Source organism: Gadus chalcogrammus, chromosome 15, assembly GCF_026213295.1.
Source record: "Gadus chalcogrammus isolate NIFS_2021 chromosome 15, NIFS_Gcha_1.0, whole genome shotgun sequence".
Lineage (NCBI taxonomy): Eukaryota > Metazoa > Chordata > Actinopteri > Gadiformes > Gadidae > Gadus > Gadus chalcogrammus.
The window spans coordinates 24,236,752-24,251,535 of record NC_079426.1 but is presented as its reverse complement, the minus strand read 5'-3'; the positions used below and the strand labels follow the sequence as shown (position 1 = coordinate 24,251,535).

General features: G+C 43.5%; 2 protein-coding genes across 4 annotated transcripts in view; both read right to left on the bottom strand.

Moving 5' to 3' along the window:
- cfap36 (cilia and flagella associated protein 36) overlaps nucleotides 1-1,011 on the bottom strand; it is a 45,612-nt gene extending 44,601 nt beyond the window's left edge. For all 3 annotated transcript variants that reach the window (XM_056608919.1, XM_056608921.1, XM_056608920.1), the window contains exon 1: nucleotides 709-1,011. In XM_056608919.1, the coding sequence (XP_056464894.1) occupies nucleotides 709-808 (100 nt within the window). In that variant the 5' untranslated portion in view covers nucleotides 809-1,011. The remainder of the gene's footprint in view (nucleotides 1-708) is intronic.
- Nucleotides 1,012-1,239: 228 nt separating this feature from the next.
- The window catches only part of LOC130404229 (inactive phospholipase D5-like), a 112,436-nt gene continuing 98,891 nt past the window's right edge, over nucleotides 1,240-14,784 (bottom strand). Inside the window, exon 10 of the mRNA XM_056608876.1 lies at nucleotides 1,240-5,000. Coding sequence (XP_056464851.1) covers nucleotides 4,432-5,000 — 569 coding nt within the window. The 3' untranslated portion in view covers nucleotides 1,240-4,431. The remainder of the gene's footprint in view (nucleotides 5,001-14,784) is intronic.

The window sequence follows — 14,784 nt, the reverse complement described above, 5'->3', positions numbered from 1 at the left end:
ATCCATCCATCCATCCATCCATCCATCCATCCATCCATCCATCCATCCATCCATCCATCCATCCATCCATCCATCCATCCATCCATCCATCCATCCATCCATCCATCCATCCATCCATCCATCCATCCATCCATCCATCCATCCATCCATCCATCCATCCATCCATCCATCCATCCATCCATCCATCCATCCATCCATCCATCCATCCATCCATCCATCCATCCATCCATCCATCCATCCATCCATCCATCCATCCATCCATCCATCCATCCATCCATCCATCCATCCATCCATCCATCCATCCATCCATCCATCCATCCAGAGAGAGAGAGAGAGAGAGAGAGAGAGAGAGAGAGAGAGAGAGAGAGAGAGAGATCAGGTGCTAAAGCTACAGCTGCCACATGAAAGTCCTTAGCATCACTGCAAATCACACGACTTTCATTACCTATAATACGTGAATAGTTACATGGTAAAGTTAAAAGTTAACTGTTCTCTTCCTACTTTGGCTCCAAAACATCAGACCACCAGTCCAGACTTCCTATTAGCTTAGTTAGCTTAGCACCCGCCCCGTGAGTACACCTAGACCCGAGCCAAGACGATCCACTACTCGGGCGGCGTCTAGGTCCACAGAGAGACGTGTTACACTGAAGAAGACACGTCTCTTTGTGCACCGAGACGGCCTACTACCCGGGTAGGAGGTCTACATACCTGAGCAGTTGATCTCCATGAAGTCCGAGACAGGAATCACCCACTCCGGACTCCCCAAATAGCCAACAATACTCTCCAGCACCCAGTCCTCCTCGGCCATGTCGGCCCACGGGAGATCAGGCCCTCAGTCCCTGAGTCCCCGCTTGGAAACGACGAAGCTCACAGTCATCCCACTTTTGGTCGACATCCTCCTAAACCAGGTCTCTTTCCTTCGGTTATTTGAATTCAGCTCGTGTTGACTTGAAAAACTCCGAGCGGAGGGACGCTCTGAACGCGCTACGGATAGAAGGCGGTGACGCCTGGTCGGTCTCTATGGTTACCGTGACGTCATTTCCTCTAGGGACCGAGCGTGTGCGGCGGTGTTGTGTTGGTTGTGTGCGTGTGTGTTTGTGCGTGCGTGCGTGCGAAAGAGCGAGAGAGAGAGAGAGAGAGAGAGAGAGAGAGAGAGAGAGAGAGAGAGAGAGAGAGAGAGAGAGAGAGAGAGAGAGAGAGAGAGAGAATGAATGACACAATAAGCAAAAAAATGTAAGCTCTGGCTTTATTAAAATCTACAGATTGAGTAATAAATAGGGTGCATACAAGTTTATACAATTAAGATGCATTCCTTTGATTTCATTGAAATATAAGCTATTATATACTCACAAGGCTAACATTTCTTCATGGATGGAAGGCAGGACATGCAAGAAGCAAGCATGCCTCACTGTGGTCATAAAAGATCCCAGGACACTTATCGCAAAGAGTAGGGGTTTCCCCGGTGTCCTGGCACAACCAGGCTCATTCAATCTGGCCCCCTAATAATCCTCCTGTACAATTGGCTGACTCATCAATTCCCTCACTCTCCACCTCAAGCTGGTGTGTGGTGAGCGTTCTGGCGCAGATTGGCTGCCGTGCATCACCCAAGTGGGTGCTACACACTGGTGGTGGTGAGTTAGGTCCCCTCCTTCTGTAAGCGTCTTTGGGTCATTGAAAAGCGCTATATAAATATAATGAATTATTATTATTATTATTATGCCAAGTTATGTGGCTATAGCTGGGCTCCGGCTTTTGTTCTATTATTACCCCATTTCCCCGTCATGCACATGGTTTCTTTAGTCTCATGTTTGTGTCTTGACATTGTGGGTTGTGCTTATTCAGTAAACGACAAATCCATACATTTGTCAAAGTGTTGTCTCCGGTCCTGTGAGTCCGGAAAGCTGGTGCCTGCATATTATAAAAAGCATCTACTATTTTCAGTGATTCATTCATGCCAGACAGAATCAGTCATAAACATAGAGTAGCATATATTTGAAGAACATGATCACAGAGTCTGTGTGAAGCACCTTCTCATGCTAGATCAGGGTAGGCCAGAGATCATTCTGTTAATGAACCCCTGGGTACATGGTGGACATTAAAGTGAGCATGTTTAACATATACAGTTCATTAGAATGAAGTCAGTTCAGAATGGGGAGGCACCCTTGTGTCCTCTTTGTAGGGTTACATCACTGCGAAAGCAATGGGGTCACTTGGATGTTTTAAGAGAATCTGGACTATGATCATGTTCGTTTTTTTAGGTTAATTGCACTCCTTTGCCAACTAAGCATTTTAGCCTCATGCAATCGTTTGCAGAAAATTAAGGTAAGCATATTGTGTCCGGTATCTCGTGTCTTGAATTCCATTTGATTGAACTATAGTGTGAGCAGAAGTGGTCCATACTGCCGGCAGTAGGCCTTCATCACAGGAGCTCATTAAGTCAATGAAGGGTCTGTATGCCAGTGGCCATGATTAACATCAAGAGACACACCTGTGTTCATCCTTACACTCCCACTTCTGATGGAAGGCATGTTCCTGCATTTACCGCTAGGTGACAGAAGTGGCCCATCATCAATTTGTGTTGATGTAAAGCAACCATACAAAAAAGTGTGCAAATGGCATGGAAACCGCTGTTAAGTTGCCCATTGAAAAAACATTACTTTATATATCTTTTAAATTATTTGATCACATAAAAAAGCATAATCGAATGATGTTATCACTTGAATGTGTTTACATCACCAGACTATTTATGTTTATAGAAACTCCTTTATTCAAAAGCCTTGGTGCTAGCTAAAGCGTTTGGGTACAATTATAGTTATTGGTCTTATAACCCTGATATACAACATTCTAGACAATATTTCCATGCTTTTCCATATTGAAACATATAGTCCAGACCACTTTGTCCTCGAAATAATCGGCTTTGCATCAAAGCCTGTCTATTGATAATAGCAGATGCTCTGTATTCTTTCTCTCTGCGCTGTCATTATTTATTAGTAAGTTTAATAGTAAATCAGAATCATAAATTCACCCGGAGGCAATAGTCACTCTGATCGATTAGGGTTAGCTTCGCAGACATGAATACAAAAACATATAATTCCTTAAGAATCCTTACAAATGAATAGTTCCCATTCTGAAAAAAAGATTTTTTTTTTAGTTGGCATTTTTGTATAGATAACTTTACAAAATAAATACTGCATCTCATTATTAATGTGTGTAGCACGTAACATACCATCCATGGGTTGAACCAGTGTGTGTCACTGGCTCTCACATGAGGTTAGGGAAATTGTTTGAGCGGTGAAAGTTTTCCATGACGGCCCTCCTGTCCAAAGTCCGGTCAACAGCAGACCAGTTCTAGCAGGGACCAGTACGCCATAGAGCCATCTAATGGCACAGCCTTAATGTCACTCTGCTCTGACTGCTGGCCTGGAGATGGATGCACTCTGCCAATGCATTGGACCAACAGTTATCTGTCCATTACTATCAGGTTTAAGACTGTTCTTATGCTGTTCAAAGCCATCAATGGTCAGGCCCCATCTTATATATCAGACCTTTTACACCCCCACTCAGCCACTAGGTCCCTAAGATCCTCTAATAAGGGACTTCTACACATCCCCCGCTCCAGACTGAAACAAAAAGGTGGCCGGGCCTTCGCTGTAGCTGCTCCGCGTTCCCAACTGCCACCCGACATACGTGATGCCCCCTCCATTTATGCTTTTTAAATCAAGGCTCAAAACCAATCTGTATAACCTTGCCTTCCCTCCCCATTAACTATCTGTCCTCTGCACAACTGCCTTTGTTGTGTGTGGATGTCCGGTTTCATGTCTTTTATTTTTATTGTATTCTAATGTTGTTATTTTGCCTTCTGAATGCACTATGTACAGCACTTTGGTCAGTGCAGACTGTTATAAATGTGCTTTTATAAATACATTTTACTTACTTTTACTTACTAGGTGTTTCATGTTCGGATACATTGTAAGTCAGTGATCGTACTCTTTGAATACAGAGTGGGTTTAGCTACTAGATTCAGACAAAGGTTTTTGTCATTTGAGCCCATTGGGATGTCCTAAGATTTCACTTCTAGTTTCTTGAGATTTCTGCATGTTGGTCATTGTTCTCCAGGGTATCTTGGCGACCCAGCGGTCAATCAATCACTGTCTGAAGGGAAGTGCACGGCCCAAATTCAAGAGACACTCGTTGTTTTGTGATTAGCTAAATGAGCTAAAGCATAGCAGGTGATTGCTCACAAAGGACACACAAAACAATGATTAAGGAATTGGTATAGCAGAAAGTTCCCATCTCATCAAGGAAGCTCTCATCATATGAGCTCGTTGTGGTGAAGAGCGTTGAGGTCTGTGTTATTCTGTACTAATAAATCCTGACATGGTGTCCCAGGGTCATCCTACCATCGTGCCGACTGCAGGGCTCCCAGCATCATTAGACATCAGTACCAGGGGGCCACAGGGGCCCGCTCTGTAGCTCTCTGCCTCCACTGCTTTCTATTGGCTGGCTAGGCAGCAGAGATCCCATTGGACTGTCAGAGTGACTGACTTTGACGTACACCTGTCTGTCCTCCGGTTGCGTCAGCGTGGCTCTGCCCTCCTCCATGGGGCCAGCTGTGGTGGACGCCGGCCCGTTGTCCGGGGGGCCCCTGCTCCCTCTGCTAGGTTCCTGCTTGTTGCTATGGTGAAATTCACTGTTGCAGGAAGGGGTTTGGATGGGTGCTGGGAGGTGGCGTGGTGGACTTCCTGCCAGCGGGACAGTAGAGCTGTGGGGAGGTCGGGCTCCTTTGAGCGGCACAAGCCGGCTGGCCTTGTGCCGGTTGCAGACGGGCAGCAGGTCGGGCTGCAGGGAGTGCGTGTAGCGGGAGGACCAGTCCCTCTCGAAGGCATCTCTTAGCTGCTCCACCACCGTGGAGTTCCTCTGGTCCACCCCCTCCTGCTGGATGATCACCAGGCCGGCCCCTGCGTTGAAGGTGAACTCGTTCCCCACCCAGTCCAGGTTACCTGGAGTCATGGAATAGAACCAGGGGAGAGACTCTTTTCACATCGTAGGACAACCAGAAGTTGGCTTACACTAATTATGGGTCTGCTCTTTTGATGTACCAGGGTGTAACGCCAGCCCTAACGTCAACGCTAGAATCACAGCTAGCGTCAACGCTAACGTCACAGCTAACATCACTGCTAACATCAGGGCTAACGTCAGCGCTAACATCAACGCTAGGGTCACCGCTGCCAGAACGTCTTAAAAGGTAGTCCAATTCGGCGGGAAAAACCAGCCTATCTGGCAACACTGCCTGCACGTCCTCAGCGCGCTTACCTAAGCATTAATCAATGAGACCATGACTCTGATAAAAGCATAAAGGTAATTGAAATATGGCTCTAAAATCCTCATTTTCAAACCCGCCTAGGGGGTGGGACCCACTGACCAATGACAGATCAATGCCAGAGGGTGGGACTTACACCGGGATTCCACCGGACGCGTACGCGCCGCGGAACGGCTGCGCCGCGGAACGGCTGCGTCCTCTGCCCTGCGTCCATTCCTACCGGGCGCGTAGCGGCAGCGTAGCGCTGCCTTGCGAGCCAGCCGTATTCACGCGAGATCACGAGATCACGCGATAATCCTAAACCTAATGTACTCACCTTCCACTCCCAAAACTATTGCAATTAAATGCCACGCTTTGTCCTTTCTGACATTTTCCTTATAAAAAGGATGATTTGGTACATAAATGACTTCATGTTGCTGAACTTCGACAATGAGTCTCTCGTCGTCCATGTTGCCGACCCTCTGAGACCCTTTGATTGATTGACTGCTGACCTGGTGCCACCGGTCATGACGTAATAATGTTGATGTGAAGTTACATGAGCTGAGTATTGTGTTTTATTTTGAAAATTGACCGGATGCTCTATGGCTTTTACTTTTTCACTTCCTGCCCTTCTCGATCTGCTCTGTTGAAATTGACGCGGTTTAGCAGTGGCTCGCGGCAAAAATAGAAGTGCGACGGAAAGATAGCGCCGCGGCGCAACACGCCGCTCCTGGAACGCTGCTGAAACGTTCCGCGGCGCGCCCGGTGGAAATGGTCTCATTGATTAGATTGGAAGCGATCAGCAGCGGTGACCGCGGCCTAGCGGTGACCGCGGCGCAGCCGTGCCGCGGCGCGTACGCCTCCGGTGGAATCGAGCCTTTAGGGGTGTATGGTATAAACGGTATAGAGTACACCGGTGTGAATATGCGCTAAGGTACGGATTTTTTACTTTCCGGGTGACCGGTGTGACCGGTAGATCACACGACCGCTAAAGAAGCAATGATGTAGTACCAGAGACAGTCGTTTATTCATAATATCATCCGGCGCACACAGCTTTTGGCCGTTTCCTATAAGATATTCGAGAATACTCTAGGAGCTCCGGCAGAAGACTTGGAGCTCTATATCTAAATGATATAATAGAATATATAGACATCTATAATAATATTAGATATAATATCACGGCCAAAAGCTGTGTGTGCCTCCAGACGATATTATGAATCTCAAACGACTGCGTCAGGTTCTCCGACGGCTCTGGTTCTTCCACTTCCACATCAATCTGAAGTAGACAGATTGACGTGGAAGTGGAAGAACTAGAGTCGTTGGAGAACCCGACGCAGTCGTTTGAGATGATATTATGAATAAACGACTGTTCTCCGACATCTCTGGTCCTTCCGCATCAATCTGAAGTTGCAGTTCAATTTCAAAGAAGAAATGGGTCGTCACACATGTATAAGTGTGTGCATCTTTTTTAGGTACTGGTCGATGGTCTGATCCGCGACGCCCTGACCTATTTCTTCCACGAATTCAATCTCCACCATGGCCGAGAATCAATACACAGATCTTATTTTGCAAACCCGCATCTGAGAATTACATTCCGCACCCGACCAGACACGCTATACATTGAGACCGATGCCTGACCCGCACCCGTAGGAAAATTAGACACATTACATGGAACGCCCGGGAATTATTAGATCTGGGGCCGTATTCACAAAGGATCTTAGGGCTAAAAGTAGGTCCTAACTGGCGAATTTAGGAGTAACTCCTAAAAATAATGGGCGTGTCACTCTTAAATTTAGGACTCCTAACTTTTTTCACTAAGAGCAATTCACAAAGTATTTTAGGCCTAAAAGTAGCACCTAAGTCTAGGAGAGCTTAAAAGTCCTCAAGAGGACTCCTAACTCAGTAAGACCTATTCACAAAGAATCGTAAAATGCCTGCGAGACGAAATGTTAGGGTATTAAACTTGTTGTGGAGTCAGTGCGCGATGCAATAACATCCCCGACTAACTAAAATGTTTGGCCACACTACGTTATTTAGCAACAGGGGAAATGCAACTTTGCAATGCCGACGATTTAAAAATATCGCAACCATCAGTCAGCCGTGCCATAAACTTTCCTTTGGACATTCAACAATTACACAGGATCAAAGCCAACTTCATGGAAATTGCAGGTATGCCCGGTGTGGTCGGTGCTATTGACGGGACGCACATAAAAAGAATTGCGCCATCAAAAGACGAGGACGTGTTCGTCAATAGGAAGGAAGTGCATTCCATCAACGCGCAGGTTGTTTTTGATGCAAATTTTAACATAGCCTGCTGGATGTTGTTGCAAAGTGGCCTGGAGCTTCAGCTACCCATGATTCGCGCTCGGTCTGAGGCAGCTTTTTGAGATGTACCAGTTGGGTGTCACTTGCTGGGTGACAGTGACTATCCATGCAAGACGTGGCACAGTTAAAGTATAAAATGTAAGTGATTACGCAGATTACGCTTAGTCCTATGCGTAAAACACATCGTATTGGCTCTTTGACGCCTTTCATTTGTTGAATCCATCTTTATTATTGTTTACTGATTTCCTCCATATATGCTAGCTAGAGCACACAAACATACACGAAATGTTGTGGAGAGAGGAATTGGGCAGATGAAACGTCGGTTTCATGTCACCCCAGAGAGGGCAAGCACAGTAATCACTGTATGTGCCATTCAACACAACCTCTGCAAGCGGAGGAACATTCCACAGCCAGACGATGATGATGATGATGATGATGATGATGATGATGATGATGATGATGATGGCGATCAACATGACAATGAATTTGGCCGTGTGGAACCGAGTGGACTGGCATTTAGGGATCACTTTGAAAACACATTTTAGGTAAACACCTTGGCACAAATCAGCCAACACTTGTGTAGTTCATAACATTTATTTTCTTTTAAATTTTACGTATTTTTATTGTTTGCTTTCTCTCTCTCTTGAACGTGCAGGCTACAACGTCATTATCGTGGTCTACACAAAATTGTCTTCATGCGTGTATTCTGCTAACTGCACTATAACTACTTAATAGGAATTAATTTCTAGCCTATTTCCTTGTCTTTCGGTGTTTTATTGGGCTCGTCTGAACAACCAATCACCGAACTGACCGCTTCTAAACTCGTGCACGAGAATTGACGTAATCCATAGCAACGGCGCGTCACTCTTAGTTCATTCTTAGTGATTCATCCTTAGTAAGATTAGGTCTCAGCGGCTTTGTGAATAACTTTTAAGAAAAAACTCCTACGTAAAATGTTTTAGCGCGAGTTAGGAGCACTCCTAGCGGTAAGATAAAATGCTTTGTGAATACGACCCCTGGTGTTTGGAGTGGTGCTTTAGATTGCTGTGCAAAAAAAGAACATCATCTACTTTGGACGGTTTTAGCTGACTCCGCTGCTCCTGAATAACATCTCCAGCACCGGAGAAGCCTCGCTCGCGATCGACCCTCGCTATTCAGGGGTCCGACCCAACCAGCACCCGTGTCTGACACAGTACATTATTTTGGACTCTGGCTGAGATAACCCCCACTACGAGTCTTTACTTGTTGTGGAAGTACCAGAGACATAGGCGTCAATTCCGCTGGGGACGCGTCCCCACCAGTTATCATCAAGATTCATTTTGTACCCACCACTTGTAAAATAATTAAATGCTCTCCTCAATGCCGTGGAATGCTCACGTATAGCATTTTTGACCGCTATCAAGAAAGTGGATTTTTTGCCTATGATTCACGTCATCTGTATCGCTCAGCAGTCCAGTAACTTATCAACCCCAGCGTATACGGTTGCTAAGCGACGTCAACGACGTTGGCAAACAATTTCTCTGCTGATCAAAGCTACGAATGATAACAAATATATTGTAAATAAAGCCACACTGTGTGAAGTTATTTTTTCGTTTTGTCAAGTAGCCAATACTAATAATACCAATACTTTTTGGCTGGGATGCAATGATGAGGCATCAGACAATCAAGTCATTTTAGCCAGAATTCATAGGTAAAAAAGTAGTGGTGCAAAGGTTCACGGGTTACCCGTGATCCGTACGGATCAACCCTCACGGTTCGGAACGCAAGAATTCCGCAGATCGGCTGATAAAAAAAAAAGTTGTACGTTCACGTGATCAGCGCATGTTTAAAGGACAATTCCGGTATTAACAATATCATCAAGTATCGTAGCGAAACACAGTTTCTGTTGTGTTTTATTTGGCGTTCCGTAAATCCAATTGAAACGGAAACCGGAATCGGAACCGGACATGTTCATGTTTGGTTGTAGTCTTTTCGCTCGGTTCTCCGTATCAACAGTAGGGCTAGAACCGAGCGAAAAGACGACAACCAACCCCCTGTGCAATGAGCAATGAGTCTTCCAACCGAAATCAATGGATTTATAAAATGCCAAATGAAAGACGACAGAAACTGTGTTTCACTACCATACTTGTCTGCATTGCCTTGGGAGAGTGTAGACTCTAAACTCTCCCCAGGCAATGCAGACATCCTTGAATTGTAAATCCAGGGTAAGGGATTATTTACTATCCATGTTAAAAAGAAGAAGTAATAATGCCTCACATTGCAATTTTTTTTATATATTGACTATGCTTAAAGGAAGCAGGATTATTACCTAATTTTTCACTTTATTTAGTTTTTACACTTTTTTTTTTAAAGTTTTTTTATTGCTGCATGAATAAACAAACACAGGGTTCAATATACAGGTCACAGTTTTTCACATTTTTCGTAACCCCCCACCCCTTGAACTTACCGTCAGGAGAGCCGAAAACAACAACAAACATCAAAAGACAGTACATCAATAGAAAAAAAAAAAATATATATATATATATAATAATAATTCTAAAATTAATTGACAAAACAAAACAAAACAAATACATGAATAAAAGGAAAAGAAAAGGGACATAAAAAAATGCAATAAAATAACAAATTCAGTCAGGAGGAAGAACAGTTAGGTCATTAAAATATGAGACAAATGGTTGCCATTTTTCCTTAAAACTCTCACTATATCCTCTGAGTGTAAACTTTATCTTTTCTAAATGCAAAAACGACATCATGTCTTTCAGCCAGGCTGAGAATGCAGGGGGAGTAGGCGACTTCCAAGACAGAAGTATCCTTCTTCTGGCTAAAAGCGTTGCAAAAGCAATCATGTCAACCTCATTAGAGGTACAAGGGAGGGGCTCCGCAGGTGTTCCAAAAATGGCAAGACACGGGCACGGCTTTATGCTCTGCTTTATAAGCTTTGAAAATAGATCAAAAATTAAAGACCAATATGTTGAAAGCTTTGGGCATAACCAAAATATATGTGAAAGGTCTGCTCTTGCAGTGAGACAGCGATCACATTGTGGATCAGAATCTGGGTAAATTTCATGAAGTTTGGATTTGCTAAGGTGGGATCTATGCAATACTTTTAACTGGATCAGAGTAGAGCAATACATTTTTGAGTTTTGAGCCCAACAAAATGTAATTTTTCTTCTTTAGACAAACTTGAAAGTTAGTTATACCAACTAAGATTTTATATTTTACAAAACTCAAAAAAGTAAGTCATGGTTGTTAACTTAATATTCCAAATTAAGGTTAATATTATTTAAAAAAAAAAAAACATTTCAAAGAATGCAAAACTAGTTCTAAGTTCACTTTATTAAAATTAATAATTGGAAACTTCCATTTTGCATTTCTGAATGCCAGACAGCAATAGAACAAGCAACATGTAGCTAGTTCAGCAGCAGAGATTCGCTGTCTAAATGCAGCAAACCAAAGTGCAGAACAAGTTCGACATTATGGTCAAACTTGTTCTGCACGATACGGGAGCCCAGGTTAAACGGTGACGCAACTCTCGTGCCTCATACACCGCACGATCCCGAGAGCTGCCTTTATTTAACACACACCCACATCACACAGCGCACCGCACACCCAACCAACGGACATGCAAGTCTCGGTAACGGTGGCGGCAACACTACACACAATAAACAACACACAAACAATAAAGACCCCAAACCCGTTAACCCCACTTAACCTAACAGAAACAAATTGACAAAAGGCAATAAACCCCTTTTTCCCAACCGGCATCACGAATACCCAGACTCCCCGGGTGGTAGGAGTCGCCACAATATTTACCATCTGAAAATTCCGTTAGGAAACCCCGTATTTTCCAAAGTGTCGAAATGCGCATGTGCACCGTAGTTGGCCCAGCCTCAGACAGAGTCTGACTTAAACCCGTGTGTCTTGCTAACAAAGATAGCTACTACACTGAGCCCAACTCTTGACCCAAAACTCAACATTGTTTGTTGGACTAAATTGCATTGCACAGTTGACAAGAATACTTAATGTTTTATATTCATTTTTCTCAGAAATCATAATGAGACCAACAATTTTAAGTTTTCGTTTTTACAGTGCAGGATGAGGTGGAATTCACCCTAGCCAAAGCCAATGTTCACCATCAGCTGCCAATATCATACCCAGTTCTCCTTCCCATTTGGACTTTAACTTGGGGAGTGTGTCATTGTTAAGTGACATTGTGCCTTGATAAATTACAGATACTGTATAAGTCCCTTCCAGGTAGGAGATAGTTCAAAAAGGCTCTCCCATTGTAGTTCCTGGGGGAGCCCGGGGAAGGAATCGGATTCTGCGCGCAATGTTACGGACCTGAAGGTAGCGGAAAAAAATTGATTACATTTAAGACATAAAGTGGTGAAACTAGGAAAAATACAATCATCAAAGAGGTCTTTGTAGCTATTAAGGCCTAGCCTGGCCCAAAGAGTAAAGGTTGAGTCCAAAATGAAGGGAGCAAATAGATGGTTGTTGCCAATAGGCCCGAGAAAAGAGGCTGAGGAAAACTTAAAATATCGGCGGAATTGTATCCATATTTTTAAAGTGGACTGCACCAGAGGGAGAGAGGAGTGACATGATGGGGAAAGAGGGAGAGAGGAAAAGCCCAGTGCAGATAAGGAAGACGAATGACATGACTGCACTGTAAAAAATGAAAAGTTGGGCAAACTCAAAATTGCAAGGCAACTTACTGCAATCAATTTTTGAGTTTTGAGCCCATCAAAAACGTGATTTTCTTCTTTAGACAAACTTGAAAGTTAGTTATACCAACTAAGATTTTTATATTTTACAAACTCAAAAAAATAATTCAGGGGTGTTAACTTAATATTTCAAATTAAGGTTAATATTATTTAAAAAAAAAAAAGAATTCAAAGAATGCAAAACGAGTTTTAAGTTCACTTAATTAAAATCAATAATTGGGTTAGGGTTAGGGTTCCTTCCATTTTACATTTCTGAATGCCAGACAGCAATAGAACAAGCAACATGTAGCTAGTTCAGCAGCAGAGAATCGCTGTCTAAATGCAGCAAACCAAAGAGCAGAACAAGTTTGACATTATGGTCAAACTTGTTCTGCACGAGACGGGAGCCCAGGTTAAACGGTGACGCAACTCTCGTGCCTCATACGCCGCACGATCCCGAGAGCTGCCATTATTTAACACACATCCGCAACACACAGCGCACCGCACACCCAACCAACGGACATGCAAGTCTCGGTAACGGTGGCGGCAACACTACGCACAATAAACAACACACAAACAATAAAGACCACAAACCCGTTAACCCAACTTAACCTAACAGAAACAAATTGACAAAAGGCAATAAACCCCTTTTTCCCAACCGGCATCACGAATACCCAGACTCCCCGGGGGTAGTGTTGAAATGCGCATGCGCACCGTAGTTGGCCCAGCCTCTTAAAGGGGTAGTTCGGAATTTTGGACATAGGGCCTGATTCCGAAGTGAGCATTGGTATTCTATATCACTGGAGACAGTTTAACACATTTCATTCAGTCCTTCTAGTTGCAGAGTTCGCTCGTGCTAGGCTAGCGCACGTCAACGGGCAATGCTAGCCTGCTATTAAAAACAGTCTTACCCACTCCACAGTACACCCGAGGTAAATCAATTATAACGACAGACTATACATCTAAATGTCTGTTTATAGAATAATGTTAGAAATAAAACCAACCTTGCATTGTATTGCATTTTGAGGGAATTGCGGGGTCTCAGCAGCAGTGTTTATATTCCTGTACGTAGGCTACGGCAGCGGCGGACTGATACCTAGGTTACCTGCCGCTGTCATTGCTACAAACGCAGAGTACAGTGAACGAAGGAATTCTACAAGCGTATTAAATTAACAAGATATGGCCACGTTTGGAGGAGTTAGCGATGCATCTGCTTTTGAAGACGATTATGAGGAATTTGTTGTATCCAACGAACCGTACATGTACGAGCCGGTGTTTTGATGTCAAAGCCAGCAGCAACAAGCCACAGTTGAGTCCTTTCTGGATCTCGCACTGGAAATTGGTGGAAACTTTGTGGTGCCCATCTGTACCGTTTATTTCTACAATTTCTAAAAGCACACTGAACCATCATGTTGCCTAGTCGTCCAATTGCGCTTCTGTCCCACGCTTCTCTGTTTACGTTCTTCTGTCGTGATTCGGTTACAAACCTAACCAGCGCATAGTAGAATTCCGCTTCTGCTGAGAAAGTAGTCCCTCGATGATTCATGCGATGCATGGTTAGTTTTATTTCTAACATTATTCTATCAACACAGACATTTAAATCTATAGTCTGGCGTTATAATTGATTTACCTCGGGTGTACTGTGGAGTGGGTAAGACTGTTTTTAATAGCAGGCTAGCATTGCCCGTTGACTTGCGCTAGCCTAGCACGAGCGAACTCTGCAACTAGAAGGACTGAATGAAATGTGTTGAAAACTGTCTCCAGTGATATAGAATACCAATGCTCACTTCGGAATCAGGCCCTATGTCCAAAATTCCGAACTACCCCTTTAAACCCGTGTGTCTTGCTAACAAAGAGACTACAGTGAGCCCAACTCTTGACCCAAAACTCAACATTGTTGGTTGGACTAAATTGCATTGCACAGTTGTACATGAATACTTAATGTTTTATATTAATTTTACTCAGAAATCATAATGAGACCAACAATTTTGAGTTTTCGTTTTTACAGTGTGGGCTTCTAGGTTACACCAGTCCGCATCAGGATTCTTTAGCCAGTAAAGGCAAGGCAAGGCAACTTTATTTATATAGCACCTTTCATACACAAGGCAGACTCAAAGTGCTTCACATATAAACATTGTCACACAATAAAATAAAAGATAAGTAAAAGAAAAAAATAGAAAGTTAAAAAGGCATTTTAGTATTAAAATAGAAAATAAAGGCAAAGTTAAAAAAGCTTTTTAGAAAGTGCAATGTATTTAAGATTTAGCAGAAAGCTAAAGCAAACATAAAAAGTCTTCAGTCTTGTTTTAAAGGTGCTCAGAGTTGGTGCAAGTCTTAAATCCTCAGGGAGATTATTCAAACTATTTGTTGCATAGTAACTACAATCCTGCTTTCCCATGTTTCATGTTTACTCTGGGGATAATTAACAGATTGGTCTCAGAGGATCTTAGTGGTCTAGAA